General features: G+C 45.6%; 1 protein-coding gene across 3 annotated transcripts in view; it reads right to left on the bottom strand.

Moving 5' to 3' along the window:
- LOC140427636 (1,4-alpha-glucan-branching enzyme-like) overlaps positions 1 to 16,386 on the bottom strand; it is an 885,145-nt gene that overhangs the window by 478,294 nt on the left and 390,465 nt on the right. For all 3 annotated transcript variants that reach the window (XM_072513058.1, XM_072513059.1, XM_072513060.1), the window contains exon 5: positions 5,238 to 5,373. In XM_072513058.1, the coding sequence (XP_072369159.1) occupies positions 5,238 to 5,373 (136 nt within the window). The remainder of the gene's footprint in view (positions 1 to 5,237; positions 5,374 to 16,386) is intronic.

Below are 16,386 nucleotides of genomic sequence, written 5' to 3'. Positions count from 1 at the left end.
AATCAGCAGTCAGGAATTCATGGAGTTGTTTATACTCCCAGTGGAAATGCTCTAAAAGTGAAGCTGCCAGAAAGAGGAAAAACTCTAAATCCTGCTGATACCAAAGGAAATTAGTTCCCGTCAAAGGCGTCTCTTCAATATTTCTTTGCGTATGAAAATTCAGAAAGATGTTTCCACCTGGAGAAGGCAAGTTACTGCTGGAATGACTGAAAATAAGGCCTCAAGTCCAACGACATATCTTGGAAATAGGAGCATGGTGCCTCTCTACAACAACAATTCATCTATAACGTTTAATATATTAAAATGTCCAACGGCACTTCATAGAAGTGTTGAGAAACAAACTTTGACACTCAGCCAGAAATAAACATTCAAGAAACAATGACCAAGAGTCCGGTTAAAGAGGTCGGTTTTTAAAGAGCACCTTAAAAGGGAGAAGGAGAGAAAATGATGGAGAAGTTCAGGAAGGCCTAACAGCTGCCAACAGTGGAGGAATGAGCATCGGGGATGCACAGCAGGCCAGGATTGAGGACCGGCAGGCTCTCGGAGAGCTGTGGGGCTTGATGAGGTTTCGGAGATAGGTAATTAGAAGCTGGTCAATACAGCCAAGGTTACTGCATACCTACAAGAGCACCCTGTACTCCACCAGCTCTGACATTTACTAAACTGACAGGCACCACTGACCATCTACTAAGTCTGCTTTTTGACCATAGTTGGGCAATTGTTCCGGAGAATACAACAAGCAGAAGGTGGCCTAGCATGGAGAATAGAACTGAATGTTCAAACCGACTGAGGTTAATTTCCCCATGGCAGTGTTTTAGTGCAGAGAGGAACACAACAGTAACAGATTAGTTTCTAGCCTCAGCCTTTTCACCAATTGAGCCAGTTATCTACTTCTTTCCTTTCCAGGCTGGGAGACATTCCGGAGTGCCTTATACCACCTTAGACATTCTGCCATTCCATATGTTTTCAAAGCTGCACCTCTACCGCAAAAACAGACCACTCACAAACCTCCGGCACATACATCAGCACCCTCTCTCACTATTACAATAGGATCAAGCTTTTTAAAAATGTAATCTTCGGACGCGAGTGTCACTGCCAAGGTCAGCACTTATTGCTCATCCCTAATTGCCCTGAAGTGATGGTGAGAAACCTTCTTAAACTGTTACAGTCCAGATGGTGCAGGTACACCCACAACGCGGTTCGGGTGGGACTTCCAGGGTTCACCCAATGACAATGAAACAACAGCAATATAGTTCCACATCTGAATGGTGTGTGGCTTGGAGGGGAACTTGCAGGTAGTGATGTTCCCATGGCTTTGCTGTCCTTGTCCTTCTCGGTGGTGGAGGTCGCGGATTCGAAAAATGCTGAAGGAGCCTTGGCAAGTTTCTGCAGTAACTTTTCGAGACGGGACACACTCTGTCACGATGCAGCGGGAGGGGAGGGTTGGGAGTGAATATTTAAGGTGGTGGTGGATGCCTACATGTGTGATTCACACACCAGAAAAACAAGCCATCAGAATACCACGTCTGGTTCTCTGAAAGTGATATCCAATTAGTCCCACTCCCAACAATGCCCTTCAAGTATTTATCCAATTCTTTTTTGAAAGCTGTTGAATTTGATTCCAGATGGTAGAAATTAATTGAATGAAAACTCCCCTTTTCCAACCAAGCGTTCCTGCTTATTACCTTAAATCTGTGTCCTCTGGTTACGATCCAGTAGAAAAAGTTTCTCCATCCCAGCTTCACCAAAATTCTTTCACAATTTCAAACACCTCTATTAAATCTGCCTTTAACCTTCTCTGCTCAGACAACAATCCCAGCTTCTCCTGAAATTCATGGTCCCTGCTCTCAATCGAGAGAGATTTGAACTGATTACAGCACTGGTCACTGCACTCAAATTCCCAACATGTTCCCAGTGTGAAAAGCGCGGCAGGGCGAGCACTAAAACTGTCAAATTAACCCAAGAGTTCGAAGCTCCACGTTTGTAAAGCACTGACTTGCATTTTAAGATAACATGATCACGACTTGAACTGTAGAATTTGGTGGCCTCGCTCAAAGGTTGCATAGAATTACTGTGCGGGAAATTAATGTATCCTACTGGTTCCATCGGGGTCTGTGCCTTTTAAGGTTCAGGAAGCATCGGGAGCAGAATATAAGGAGCTTCATGCCAAACCGGATCTGAACAATATAAAGAGCATTTTCCCCACACCCGTAGAAGGGTCAAAAACTGAATTAACCCGTCTGCTCTATCCGCAGGTGCGAACCTAACCACTTCACATTTCCAGCTGCTTTCCCATTCATTGTCCCTCTGCAATCGCATATCCATCCTTGAAAATTTTGAGGGAAAGCTCTACAATTTTAGTGAAGCAGATACATTGGGACACGTCATTTTGAACTTATAGCTTACTGAGAGGGAAGAACTGAGGGAGATCAACATTAGTAGAGAAATGGTGCAGGGAAAATTGATGGGATTGAAGGCGGATAAATCCCCAGGGCCTGAGAATCTGCATCCCAGAGTGCTTAAGGAGGTGGCTCTGGAAGTAGTGGATGCATTGGTGGTCACCTTCCGGGATTCTATAGACTCTGGAACTGTCCCTGCAGATTGGAGGGTAGCTCACGTCACTCCGATATTCAAGAAGGGAGGTAGAGAGAAAGCAGGGAATTCTAGTCCAGTAAGCCGAACATCACAGGATAAAAGCAAATTACTGCGGATGCTGGAATCTGAAACAAAAGAGAAAATGCTGGAAAATCTCAGCAGGTCTGGCAGCATCTGTAGGGAGAGAAAAGAGCAAACGTTTCGAGTCTGATGACTCTTTGTCAAAACCTAACATCACTACTGGGGAATATTCTTGAATCCATTGCCAAGGACTTCAGAGCGGAACATTCAGAAAGCAGTGGCAGAGTCAGCATGGATTTATGAAGGGAAAATCATGCTTGACAAATCTCTTGGAATTTTTTGAAGATGTAACCAGTACAGTTGACAAGGGGGAACCAGTCGATGTGGTATATTTGGACTTTCAGAAGGCGTTTGACAAAGTCCCGTGTAAGAGACTATTGTGCAAAATTAAAGTGCATAGGATTGGGGGAAATGTATTGAGGTGGATAGAAAACTGGTTGGCAGAGAGGAAACAAAGAGTAAGGATTACTGGACCCTTTTCAAATTGTCAGGCAGGAACGAGTGGGGTACCATAGGGATCAGTGCTGGGACCCCAGCTATTCACAATATATATGAAAGATTTGGATGAGGGAACAAAATGTAACATCTGAAAGTTTGCAGATAACGCCAAGTTGGGTGGGAGGGTGAACTGTGATGAGGATGCAGAGATTCTACAGCGTGATCTGAACAGGTTGGGCGAGTGGGCAAATCAATGGCAGATGCAGTATAATTTGGATGTGTGAGGTTATTCACTTTGGAAGCAAAAACAGGAAGGCAGATTACTACCTGAATGGTTGTAAATTGGGAGAGGGGAGTGTGCAGCAGGACCTGGGTGTCCTTGTGCACCAGTCGCTGAAGGTAAGCATACAGGTGCAGCAGGCGGTAAAGAAGGCTAATGGTATGTTGGCCTTCATTGCGAGAGGTTTCGAGTACAGAAGCAGGGATGTGTTGCTGCAATTATACAGGGCCTTGGTGAAGCCACACTTGGAGTATTGTGTGCAGTTTTGGTCTCCTTCTCTGAGGAAGGATCATAGATCATAGAATTTATAGTGCAGAAGGAGGGTATTCGGCCCGTCGAGTCTGCACCGGCCTTTGGAAAGAGCACCCTACTTAAGTCCACACCCCCTCCCTATCCCTGCAACCCGTAACCCAGCAACCCAACCCAACCCAACCTTTTTGGACATTAAGGCCAATTTATCATGGCCAATCCACCTAACATGCACATTTTTGGACTGTGGGAGGAAACCGGAGCACCCGGAGGAAACCCACGCAGACACGGGGAGAACGTGCAGACTCCGCACAGGATGTTCTTGCTCTCGAGAAGGTTTACCAGATTGATTCCAGGGATGGCGGGACTGCCATATGAGGAGAGATTGACTAGGTTGGGATTGTTCTCGCTGGAGTTCAGAAGAATGAGGGGGGATCTCATAGAGACTTATAAAATTATAACGGGGCTAGACAGGGTAGATGCAGGGAAGATGTTACCAATGATGGGTGTGTCCAGAACCAGGGGTCACAGTCTGAGGATTCAGGATAAGCCATTTCAGACAGAGATGAGGAGACATTTCTTCACCCAAAGAGTGGTGAGCCTGTGGAATTCATTAGTTGATGCTAAAACATTACATAGTACATAGAACATACAGTGCAGAAGGAGGCCATTTGGCCCATCGAGTCTGCACCGACCCACTTAATCCCTCACTTCCACCCTATCCCTGTAACCCAATAGCCCCTCCTAACCTTTTTGGTTACGAAAAGCAATTTATCATGGCCAATCCACCTAACCTGCACGTCTTTGGACTGTGGGAGGAAACCGGAGCACCCGGAGGAAACCCACGTAGACACGGGGAGAACGTGCAGACGCCGCACAGACAGTGACCCAGCGGGGAATCGAACCTGGGACCCTGGCGCTGTGAAGCCACAGTGTTATCCACTTGTGCTACCGTGCTGCCCTTTTAATATTGAATATATTCAAGAGGCAGCTGGATATAGCACTTGGGGAGAATGGGATCAAACACTATGGTGAGAAAGCAGGATTAGGCTATTGAGTTGGATGGTCAGCCATGATCGTGATGAATGATGGACCAGGCTCGAAGGGCCAAAAGGCCTCCTCCTGCTCCTATCTTCTCTGTATCTATGTATATGTTCCAAGAGCTCTCCAGTACGAGGGGGTTTCCTCTCTGGATCCATTGCAAATAAACTAAGAAACTTTGCTGTGATTCGTCAAAAGTTTCATTATAGTTATATGCGTGACCATCAGGATGGCTCTTCACAATTTTTACGTACCTATGTCTTTCTAAAGTTTGTCAAGATACCTGACTTTACCAGACGTTTCTCAGCAGGACAGCTGCCCACTGGACACATGTTTAATTCTGTACTTGTTAAACTCAAGCCTGTGCTTCTAACCATGTGCGCTACAAACAGCTTGCTAGGACTTAAGATTATCTGCAGGGCTCAACACCCATGGGTAGCCCACCTCCTCCTTTGCTTCCCTTTGGTTCCATCCCTTTTAAGTATTATCTGTACATCCGAATCCAGTAAAAGGTTATGGCACAACAATCAGACATTTCTCTGCAATAACTCACCAAGGTTCTTAATTCTGACCAGAACATTTTGTGTGAAGTTCTTGTAAGAAGCAACCTTTCCCTCGGGTGATGCAATTCCGACATGTGCTTCGTAGATTCTCATGCTGTTCGGTCTCCGAGGACGGGGGTGCTTGCGCTGCAAACAAACAAAACCAGCTTAGTTTTCAGTTACATCTCTGATGCCGAGTCTTGTTAATCATTTGAGCAGAGAGGAGTTTAGCCAGCTGCCCTGCTTCCACAGTCCACAATGCTGAAAACACAACATTGCATGCCATGGAGTCCGAAGTGATACATTTTGGAAGGATGAAGAGAGGAAGAGATGGGGCGGCACAGTGGTTAGCACAGTTACTTCACAGCTCCAAGGTCCCAAGTTCGATTCCCGGCTTGGGTCACTGTCTGTGCGGACGTTCTCCCCATGTCTGCGTGGGTTTCCTCCGGGTGCTCCAGTTTCCTCCCACAGTCCAAAGATGTGCAAGTTAGGTGGATTGGCCACGCTAAATTGCCCTTAGTGTTCAAAAAAACGGTTAGGCGGGGTTACGGGGATAGGGTGGAGGTGTGGGCTTGGGTGGGCTGCTCTTTCCAAGAGCCGGATCAGACTCGATGGGCCGAATGACCTCCTTCTGCATTGTAAATTCTCCGATTGTATAGAAATTAAATGATACAAGTTTAAAGGAGGTAGAATTTTAAAGGAGGTGCAGGAACAGAGGCACCGAGGGGATTTATATACACCAGTCTGCCATGGTGGGATGTTAGCACATGACCACAGAGCATTAGTCTGTGTGTCTGGATTATTAGTCCAGTGATATTATCGCTATGCCACTATCTCCCCCAATTGTGAGGTTTATAAGATTATGTTCTCAGACTGTGTTTCAAATTCAGGAGAAAAATGAAGGGGTCACGTGACCTGTTCTGAAGTCTGCAGAAGAACAGGCCTGGGTGACGACACTGTTAAAGATTAAAGGGAGGCCAGGGTTTTTGTTGCAGAGGAGTATGCTAGCAGCACCTTTTATTACATGGATGGACTGTTATTCTGCAAAGTCTGAGGAAGGAATTGAGGATGTTGGGATGTAACAGTCATAAGTTAAACTGTCTATTTACTTCCAAGATGAAAGAGTGGAGGTCAATAATAGCTAATCAGCATTTCTACCTGGATACAAGACCTATGTGATTCACACTGCCATGGAGATGGGCTCTGAGAGGGAAAGGGTTTGTAAGATATCCCTGAAAATTCTCCAAAACAGTGAGTCTGCAAGAATCCAGGAGAGAGGGAGCCATCGGAGATTGATGATTCACCACATAGGAACAGAGGTAAGGGCTTGTGCTCAGATTGAAAAGGCCAAATTTGTGGTGATTTGAACTGAACATGGACAATTCACCTAGGTTGCACTAAAGAGCGAATTGCCAGAAAAAGCCCTCACTGTGAAAGACGGTTCTGCTGTTAGAATCTACAAGGCTGGGAAAGAAAAGGCACAAAGTAAACCCACGGGAACTGGGTCACTCTGGAATAGGTTTTTTAAGTTGGTTCTTTGACTGTAGCAAATGTAAAAGTTCTGTTTTGCAATTTAAAGCATAAATTGCCACGGGTGCCTTTTGTCTGTTGCAGTAAAAGTCTTAAAACATGAAATCTTGTCATGCTACCCTTTCACAGGATGTTAGAATTAATTTTTTTTAAGTTATCCGTCTCCATGGAGATGATAACAGCTTTAAAAAAAATCATACATGATCTTTGACTTCATTTAAAGAGGAATTTGGTACAAATATTATAGTACATCTTCATAAGACACTAGGCAAGAATCAACAAAGTATTAATTTCAATTCTGGACACCACACTTTAGGAAGGATCTCAGGACCATGAGAGTTTGCAGAGGAGATTTACTAGAATTAGACCAGATACAAGGGACTTTAGTTTAAACTTGAAAATTTACAACACAGAAGGAAACCATTCAAACCATCATGTCTTTATCAGCTGAAAATTACCTATGCAGTCGTATTCTACCTTCTAGTTCTTGGTCTTTAGCCCAGTAGGTTACGACAATTCAAGTGCATATGCATGTATTTTTTAATTGGGATGTGGTTTTTTGCCTTTGCCACCCTTTCAGGTAGTGTGCCCCAGGCCCCATCACCTACCAGCGAAGGCACTTTCTCTTCAACTCCCCTCAAATCTTTCTGCAAATACGGGAACTTTAATAATTATATTATTTCCCACGACAATGCTTTTATTCATCAGAGTTGACCTTCCTGGTTTGAATTTAAACAAAAGCTTCAGGAAAAATACAAGCTTGGCAGTTAACTGCTCCCTGGTGCATTCTCCATGGCAATGCCTCTACCAATCATATTCCACTTACTAACCAGCAGCTACTTCTCATGCAGTCTAAAAAGCCTAAATTGTTGTTCCCTTTGAGATTTGGTATTCTTGCAAATCTACCTTGATGAGTGCAAATCAAAAAGCTTCAACAGCATGTATTTTTTTCAGAAATAATTACACACCTAATGTTACTATGCTGCTTTATTGCTGTTTTGTTTTTGTTCGCGTCTCGGGTCATGTTAATTATAAAATGGGGTCACATTAGAAATCCGTCTGGGAAGCGCTGCCTTAATATTTCTTCCCTCACCCTGTTTATAGCATCCAATATTTCACACGTCCCTTTAACTGCAACGTGAATTGAGTGGAGAATCTGCAATTGGTCCCCTTAGAACAGCGCAATTATGAGGAGCTTTGATCGTGTTCAAAATCATGATTTCAACAGAATTAAAAATGATTGTTTCCAGTGGCACAGCAGTCAGAAACCAGGGGGCACGGATTTAAGGTGATTGGAAAATGAACCTTCAACGACAGGGAAAATTTTCCTTATGCAGCGAGAGGGTGTGATCTAGAATGCACTCACTGCCTGAAGGGATAGAATAGAATAGAATATATACAGAGCAGGAGGCCATTCGGCCCATCTAGTCTGCACCGACCCACTTAAGCCCTCACTTCCACCCTATCCCTGTAACCCAATAACCTCTCCTAACCTTTTTGATCACCAAGGGCAATTTATCATGGCCAATCCACCTAACCTGCATGTCTTTGGACTGTGGGAGGAAACCAGAGCACCCGGAGGAAACCCACGCAGACACGGGGAGAACGTGCAAATTCCGCACAGACAGTGACCCAGTGGGGAATCGAACCTGGGACCCTGGCGCTGTGAAGCCACAGTGCTAACCACTGTGCTGCCCATTGTGCTACCGTGGTGGAAGTAGGTACAGCAACACTGAACAGGAAACTGCATAAATACTTAAAAAGAAAAAAAAATTGCAGGGCTATGGGGGGATGAGTGGAGAAGTGGGACTAATTGGGTAGCTGTTTCAAAGTGCAGGAACAGTGTGTCGAATGGCCTCCACCTGTGCTGTACTGTTTGCTGATTCCCCTCACAGCTCAGTGCTGCAGTGTGTGGAAGTGTCACATTAAAGCTAAGAATGGGCTGGAAAGAAGAATCAAGTCACAAAACAGGAGCTTGACTGGGTAAACTACAGAACTGGGAGTGGCCTGGAAATAAGTTATCAGCACATGCCCCGGCAATGAAATGAAACAAACATATCCAAGGGAGAAAAAAAAGAAGCAAAAACCGCAATGCAGAAAACATTCAAGTAGAACCATCAAATACATGAGATTTATATTTATATGAAAAAGGGCCGCATGGTGGTTAGCACTGATGCCTCACGGCGCCGAGGTCCCGGGTTCGAATCCCGTCTCTGGGTCACTGTCCGTGTGGAGTTTGCACATTCTCCCCGTGTTTGCCCCCACAACCCAAAGATGTGCAGGGTAGGTGGATTGGCCACGCTAAATTGCCCCTTAATTGGAAAAAATGAATTGGGTACTCTAAATTTATTAAAAAATAAATATTTATATGAAAAATATCTCAACACTTACACATATACAGAAGACTTAGAATTCAATATTTTGGTGAAATTAATGCTGTGAAATGGAATTCTTCCAATTTGGGAATGCAACTTCAATGACCAACTCACAATGACAACAGATGCATTAAACCAGAGAAACATTACGATGCAGCAAGAGGCCATCCAGATCGGTGTCTGCACTGGCCAAAAAGAGACAAAAAATAAACCAGACGCTCCCTTTATTTGCATTTTCCAACACCTGGTCCATGGCCTTGCAGGTCCAGTACTTAGAGCGAAGCGGATCAAAGGATATGGGGGAAAGCGGGATTAGGCTATTGAGTTAGATGATGAGCCATGATCATGATGAATGGTGGAGCGGGCTCGAAGGGCCGAATGGCCTCCTCCTGCTCCTATTTTCTATGTTTCAGATGCAGATCCAGGTATCTTTTGAATGAGTTTAAACCACCATCTCAGGCTGTGAAATCCAGACGCCCACCATCCTCCGGGTGAAAATGATTTTCCTCAAGTCCCCTCTAATCCTTCGTCCAATGACCTTGAATCCATTGCCCCTGGTAACTGACCCCTCAGCGAGCGAAAATAAGTCTTTCCTGTCTACCTTATTTAAGCTCCTCATGATTATGTGCAGTAGAATTAGGTCTCGGCTTATCCTCCTCTGTGCTAGAGAAAAACCCAAGCCGATCGAAATCTCTTCTCCTTGCTGCAATTTTCCAAGCCCTGGCAACATTCTTGTAATCTCATGTGCACTCTCTCCACAGCAATTATATCCTTCCTGTGAGGGATGACCAGAACTCCAGCTGTGGCCGAAGCAGCGTTCCACACAGTTCCAGTATTACATCCCTAATCTTGTGTTCTACACTTTGTCTAATAAAGGAAAGGATCTGATCAGCTTTCCTTACCACCTTGTTTCCATCTTCAAGGAACGAGAGGTTTAGAAGCCTCACTTTCTTTCAGCCCTGCATCAATGGCATACTACATTAATTATTATATCGTGCGAGGGACCACCTTGTACCTGGTGTCCTCATGCTCCATAGGTAGCATTCTGATCTCGGACCATGCCCCTATTTTCTTGGAAGTTTTCTCAAGGGCTTCCTTCGGGCAGGAGATACAAAAGTCTGAGAACACGCACGAACAGACTCAAAAACAGCTTCTTCCCCGCTGTTACCAGACTCCTAAACGGCCCTCTTATGGACTGACCTCATTAACACTACACCCCTGAATGCTTCACCCGATGCCGGTGTACATTGTGTACCTTGTGTTGCCCTATTATGTATTTTCTTTTATTTCCTTTTTTTTCCCATGTACTTAATGATCTGTTGAGCTGCTCGCAGAAAAATGCTTTTCACTGTACATTGGTGCACGAGACAATAAACAGAATCCAATCCAATCCTCCTCCCCGATCGGGAATGTGGAGGTTTGCTGCCTCCCGAGAGGAGATACAGCATTTACTCCACATTTTTAAAAAGAGTTTGAGTTTTTTCTCTTGTTAATTCAACAGCAGATATCTCCCCCCTCCATTCTGTGGGAGGTGTGTAAGGCTTATGCTGAATATTTTGTATGCTGCTAATAAAAGGCATACAATGCTGGAGAGTTAGCTGCAGCTTGAGGGTTGCTGGATAATGGCAGAGGAGAATAATAAGAGGACTCCCAACGGGCAACTGTTGAAGGAAATAGGTGCGGCAAGAGTGGCTTTGGACGCGTATTAACTCGCAGGCTGAGTAAAGCTTCAGGTTTGCGAGGCAGGAATTGTCCGAAATTTGGTCAAAAGGGCTGATCAGCGGAAAATGCAATTCAATCCGGATCAGTGTGAGGTAATGCACTTTGGCAGGACAAACAAGGGAATATATGATAAACGACAGGACCCTGGGGGGGGGGAGGCATGTACACCGGGCCCTTAACGTAGCAGAGCAGGTGGATACAGAGGATAAAAGGCATATGGTATGATGTGTTGGGTGTTCTGGATCACAAACCGGTCACCAACACTGGAAGTGGTGCAACTCTATTTTATTATAAGGTTAACTATATTAACATACTTGAACTGTGGGTAAATGCAATACCAGCTTTAACTGTTGACCCTTGCCTAGTCCTAACCAGGTGATGCACTCGGCACATGGTGAATGTCTGTGTTGCAGGCTGTGAGCTCTGTGCTCCGAGCTGGCTGCTGCTAGAATGAGCGGGAACTCTCCTGTCCCGTCTTTATAGTGCGAGTGCTCTCACTGGTGATTGGCTGCGGTGTTGTGTATGCTGATTGGTCCCACTGCATGTCCATCAGTGTATGTGTGTGTGTCTGCACCATGATATACTGGTGTATATTATGACATGGTATATTTGCCTTTATTAGCCAAGGAATAGAGTTCAAGAGCAGGGCGGTTACGGAACTGCATAAAACGTTGGTTAGGCCACAGCTAGAGTAATGTGTGCAGTTTTGGAATCCACATTACAGGAGGGATGTGATAGCACTGGACAGGGTGCAGAGGAGATTTACCAGCATGTTGCCTGGGCTGGAGAGTTTGTTATGAAGAGAGATTGGATAGACTGGGGTTGTTTCCTCTGGAGCAAAGGACACTGAGGGGACATGATTGAGATGTAGAAAATGAAGAGGGGTATATAGATAGAGTAAACAGGTAGAACCCATGGTGGAAATGAAATGAAATGAAAATCGCTTATTGTCACAAGTAGGCTTCAAATGAAGGTACTGTGAAAAGCCCCCAGTCGCCACATTCCGGCGCCTGTTCGGGGAGGCTGGTACGGGAATTGAACCCGCGTTGCTGGTCTGCCTTGGTCTGCTTTAAAAGCCAGCGATTTAGCCCTGCACTAAACCAGCCCCTAATCAATGACCAGGGATCAATGACCAGGAGACATAGATTTAAGGTAAGGGGCAGGAGGTTTAGAGGGGATTTGAGGAAAAACTTTTTTACCCATGGGCAGTGGGAGTCTGGAACTCGCTGCCTGAAAGGGTGGTGAAGGCAGAGACCCTCATAACATTTAAGATGTATTTAGATGTGCACTTACGATGCCAAGGCAGACAATGGGCCATGTGCTGGGAAATGGGATTAGAATAGTTATGTGGTTGTTTTGGCGCAGGCGCAATGGGCCGTTTCTATTCTGTTTGAATCTATGACAAAGGAAAAGACTGACTCAAGGGCAATCCTCTAATCCTCTCTGCACGGCTTATGGGAGGGAAGAAAGTAATGAGGACAGGAGAGATAAATGGGGCCTTTAGTGAATTCTATGTGGGATTATACAAGTCTGGGCTTTCTGGTGGCGAGCTGGTGGGTATGGAGCATTTTGGCTCTTCCTTGAAGCTCCCGGAAGCCTCGGAAAGCCAACATAAGGCTCTTAGTGCTCCTCTGTCTGTGGAAAAGGTAGCAAAGGCCATTAGAGAGCTTCATCCACGGATGTTTATGACCTTGTTTGAGGGGCTGTTCGTCACGGGGAAGGGGGGGGTGAAAAAGGGAAAAAATCTGTACAGACGGTATAGTTGATTGTAGGGAAGTATGTTTCCAGGGGTATTTATTCGCTGTAACCTGTTTTGATACATGTTTATAATAAAATACATTTTTTTTTTGAAAGAGAGCTTCAGCCAGCTAAGACACCAGGAACAGGTGGCTTTGGGTGTGAGATTTATAGGAATTTTAAGGATTTGTTGTTGGACCCTCTGCTGGGCATGTTTCGTCACTCCTTTGAGTTGGGGAGGTTACCGCCGACTTTACGTGAGGCTAATATTTAGGCAATAACACCTCCTCCACGATCATCCTCAACACCTGTGCCCCACAAGGCTGTATCCTCAGCCCCCTACTATACTCCTTGTACACCTCTGACTGTGTGGCCAAATTCCCCTCCAACTCGATTTTCAAATTTGCTGATGACACCACCGTAGTGGGTCGGATTTCAAACAATGACGAGACAGAGCACAGGAATGAGATAGAGAATCTGGTGAACTGGTGCAACGACAATAATCTCTCCCTCAATGTCAACAAAACGAAGGAGATCGTCATCGACTTCAGGAAGCGTAGTGGAGAACATGCCCCTGTCTACATCAATGGGAACGAAGGAGAAAGGGTCGAGAGCTTCAAGTTTTTAGGTGTCCAGATCACCAACAACCTGTCCTGGGCCCCCCATGCCGACACTATAGTTAAGAAAGCCCACCAACGACTCTACTTTCTCAGGAGACTAAGGAAATTTGGCATGTCAGCTACGACCCTCACCAACTTCTACAGATGCACCATAGAAAGCATTCTTTCTGGTTGTATCACAGCTTGGTATGTAGCCTGCTCTGCCCAAAACCACAGGAAACTACAAAAGGTTGTGAATGTAGCCCAGTCCATCTCGCAAACCAGCCTCCCATCCACTGACTCTATCTATAATTCCCGCTGCCTCAGAAAGGCAGCCAGCATAATTAAGGACCCCACACACCCCGGACATACTCTCTTCCACCTTCTTCCGTCAGGAAAAAGATACCAAAGTTTGAGGTCACGTACCAACCGACTCAAGAACAGCTTCTTCCCGACTGCCATCAGACTTTTGAATGGACCTACCTCGTATTATGTTGATCTTTTCTCTACACCTTGCTATAACTGTAACATTATATTCTGCAGTCTCTCCTTCCTTCCCTATGTACGGTGTGCATTGTTTGTACAGCATGCAAGAAACAATACTTTTCACTGTATACTGATACATGTGACAATAATAAACCAAATCAAATCAAATATTCTTTGATTCTGAAGGCGGGCAAGGATGTGGAGGAGTGTGTCTACTATATCCCAATATGTATTCTGAATATCGACTTCAAACTGTTACCTAAGATTCTGGCAAAAAGGCTGGAAGACATCCTCCCACAATCGTGTGGGAGGACCAGCCAGGGTTTAGAGGGATAAAATTTGAGTAATAATGTTATAAAGCTTCTAATGTGATGCAGGCTTTTTTAAAACGTACACTGGACAAGATGGTTATTTCCTTGGATGCAGAGAAAGCGTTTGAACGGGTTGAGCGGAATTCTTTGCTTTATACATCAAGAGGCATTGGCTCGCGGAGAACTATATGAAGTGGGTTCAATTACTATATCAAGGTTCCGTGGCAGGTTAAGGTCGAACGTTGGGCTTCAGAGAGGGACTAGACAAGGTTGCCCTCTGTCCCTCTTGTTGTTGACGTTGGCCATTGAGCCACTGGCAAAGGCCATCTGGTCAGATCCCGTGATATCGATATTGGAATGTCGGCCGAAGCAGCATACGATTACGTTTTATGTGGATGACGTACTGCTGTACGTGACAAACCGTGGTTTCAGTCCCGCCTATTATGGGAGTGGTGGACAGTTTTAGTGCATTTTTGGGTTACAAGATTAATACTAAGTCAGAGGCCATGCCAGTGGGGGACCCCTTTAGATGGTCCCCCATGGGATTTCAATATCTTGGGGTTTCCATTACCCCTTACTTTAGACAGTTATATGGGGCCAACCTCCTCCAATTGATTGCAGCTATTAGATAGGATCTCATTTGGTCGTCACCGCTCCCAATTCTTTGGCTGGTCAGGATCACCCTAATTAAAATGAACATATTGGCCAGATTGTTGTATCTTTTACAAATGCTGCCTAGTCTGTTGTTGGCTAGTCATTAAAGAAATTAATGGAATGATTAGTACATATATTTGGAACAAACGTAAACCTAGACTGAAGTTGGCTAAATTCCAGTTACCAGGAGCTGGGGAGGGACTGGGTCTCCCAAATATTAGGCTACATCAGCTGGCTTCTTGCCTAACATTCATTGGAGACTGGGTTAGGGTGGACCCAGCCTCCATCTGGCTTGGCATTGAGGCAAAGCAGTTAATTTGCTCTCTACAGGTCTTGTTGTTCTCTGGTGACATTAAAGCGGGCTCTGCTAAATGTGATAATCCTATTATTATTAATACTCTTAAGAGCGTTGGTCCGCCAACCAGAAGGCGGATCTGAATGACCTCCGCTCTCTCTCCTCTCCCGGGCCGTCCAGACTTCCCACCCGGTCTTATCGACCATGGATTTGATTCCTGGAGAGATCGAAGCATTTGTCGGCTGGGACACGTTCAGAAATACCTTCTAGTCATCCTTCCAGCAGCTATGTTAGCAATTTGGCATCCCATGACAATCTAAGTATTTACAGCTTCGAGATATTGGGTGCGAGATTTACCAGTCGTGTTGCGCTGAAAAGAAGCAAGGCGCAACGCGACCGGTGGATGCCGAGACATTCCACCCTTGGGATCCACCCGATTCACCATGCCTCGCGGGATCACTTTCTGGCAAATTATATATTAGAGTGAGACAGCTAGTCACACTCTAATATGCGTTCCTGAGATCTAACCGAGCCGTGGGGTCTAACCCCCTCGCTTTGGAGACCTTGGCCCAGCGCCGTTCAGTGCTGGTCACCACAAAAGGAGACCAGACAGAGCGGCACTCATGGGGGTCTCCCACGGGACTGGTACCCTGCACGGTCAGCCTGGTACCCTTACAGTGCCACCTGGGTGCCAGCCTGGCACTGCCATCTGGCAGGGGCACTGCCAGGGTGCCAAGCTGCCATTTTTTGCACAGCAGTGTTCGGGCCGGGGGTGCCTTGTGCGGGTATGGGGGATCCTAAGAACCCCATTTAAACAAAGCATCCCAACCCTTCGTTGCACCGAGGCGTTCCTGGCGAGCGGAGCTCCTCAATGCAGAAAAAGGAGTTCTCCGCAGAGGCCCCTGATCTACCCGGATGGGCACTAGATAGCGGGGTTAGAAAGACCCGGCTAATCTCCCGCGCTGCGGGGCTTTGTCCCCATTCGGGTTGATCCCGCCCATTATCGTTAATAAGATTTCCCCGCATCTTGACTTCTCAATTTCCCCGGTGGAAAGAATCCTGATTTCTGTAGAGCCTAAACAATTGATTCACAAGTTCTCTGATGTTTTGAACTCCGCGGCCTGCATCACCAGGTTGGGTACCCTGCAAGCGTGGAGAAATCACTTAGCTATCAAGATTGACGGAAAATCATGGAGTAACATTGGTTTATGCCGGTAAAATTTCAGATTGTAAAAGGATGAAGAGACTCAGTTCACGATACTACACCGTACTCATATTAGGTTTGATCCTGCCTTATACCCAATGTACCTAAAGTGCCAGGAAGTCAAAGGCGATTATATACCATGTCTGTAGGTCCGTGAAAAGATGGAATCCTACTGGTCAGCTGTGGTTAGGGAGCTGGAGAGGATTATTGACAGAGCTTTAGCGTCCAGTCCTGCATTTCTGATGCT

The sequence above is a fragment of the Scyliorhinus torazame genome, chromosome 8, assembly GCF_047496885.1.
Source record: "Scyliorhinus torazame isolate Kashiwa2021f chromosome 8, sScyTor2.1, whole genome shotgun sequence".
NCBI classification, from domain to species: Eukaryota; Metazoa; Chordata; class Chondrichthyes; order Carcharhiniformes; family Scyliorhinidae; genus Scyliorhinus; species Scyliorhinus torazame.
This window is presented reverse-complemented; position numbering and strand designations above follow the sequence as displayed.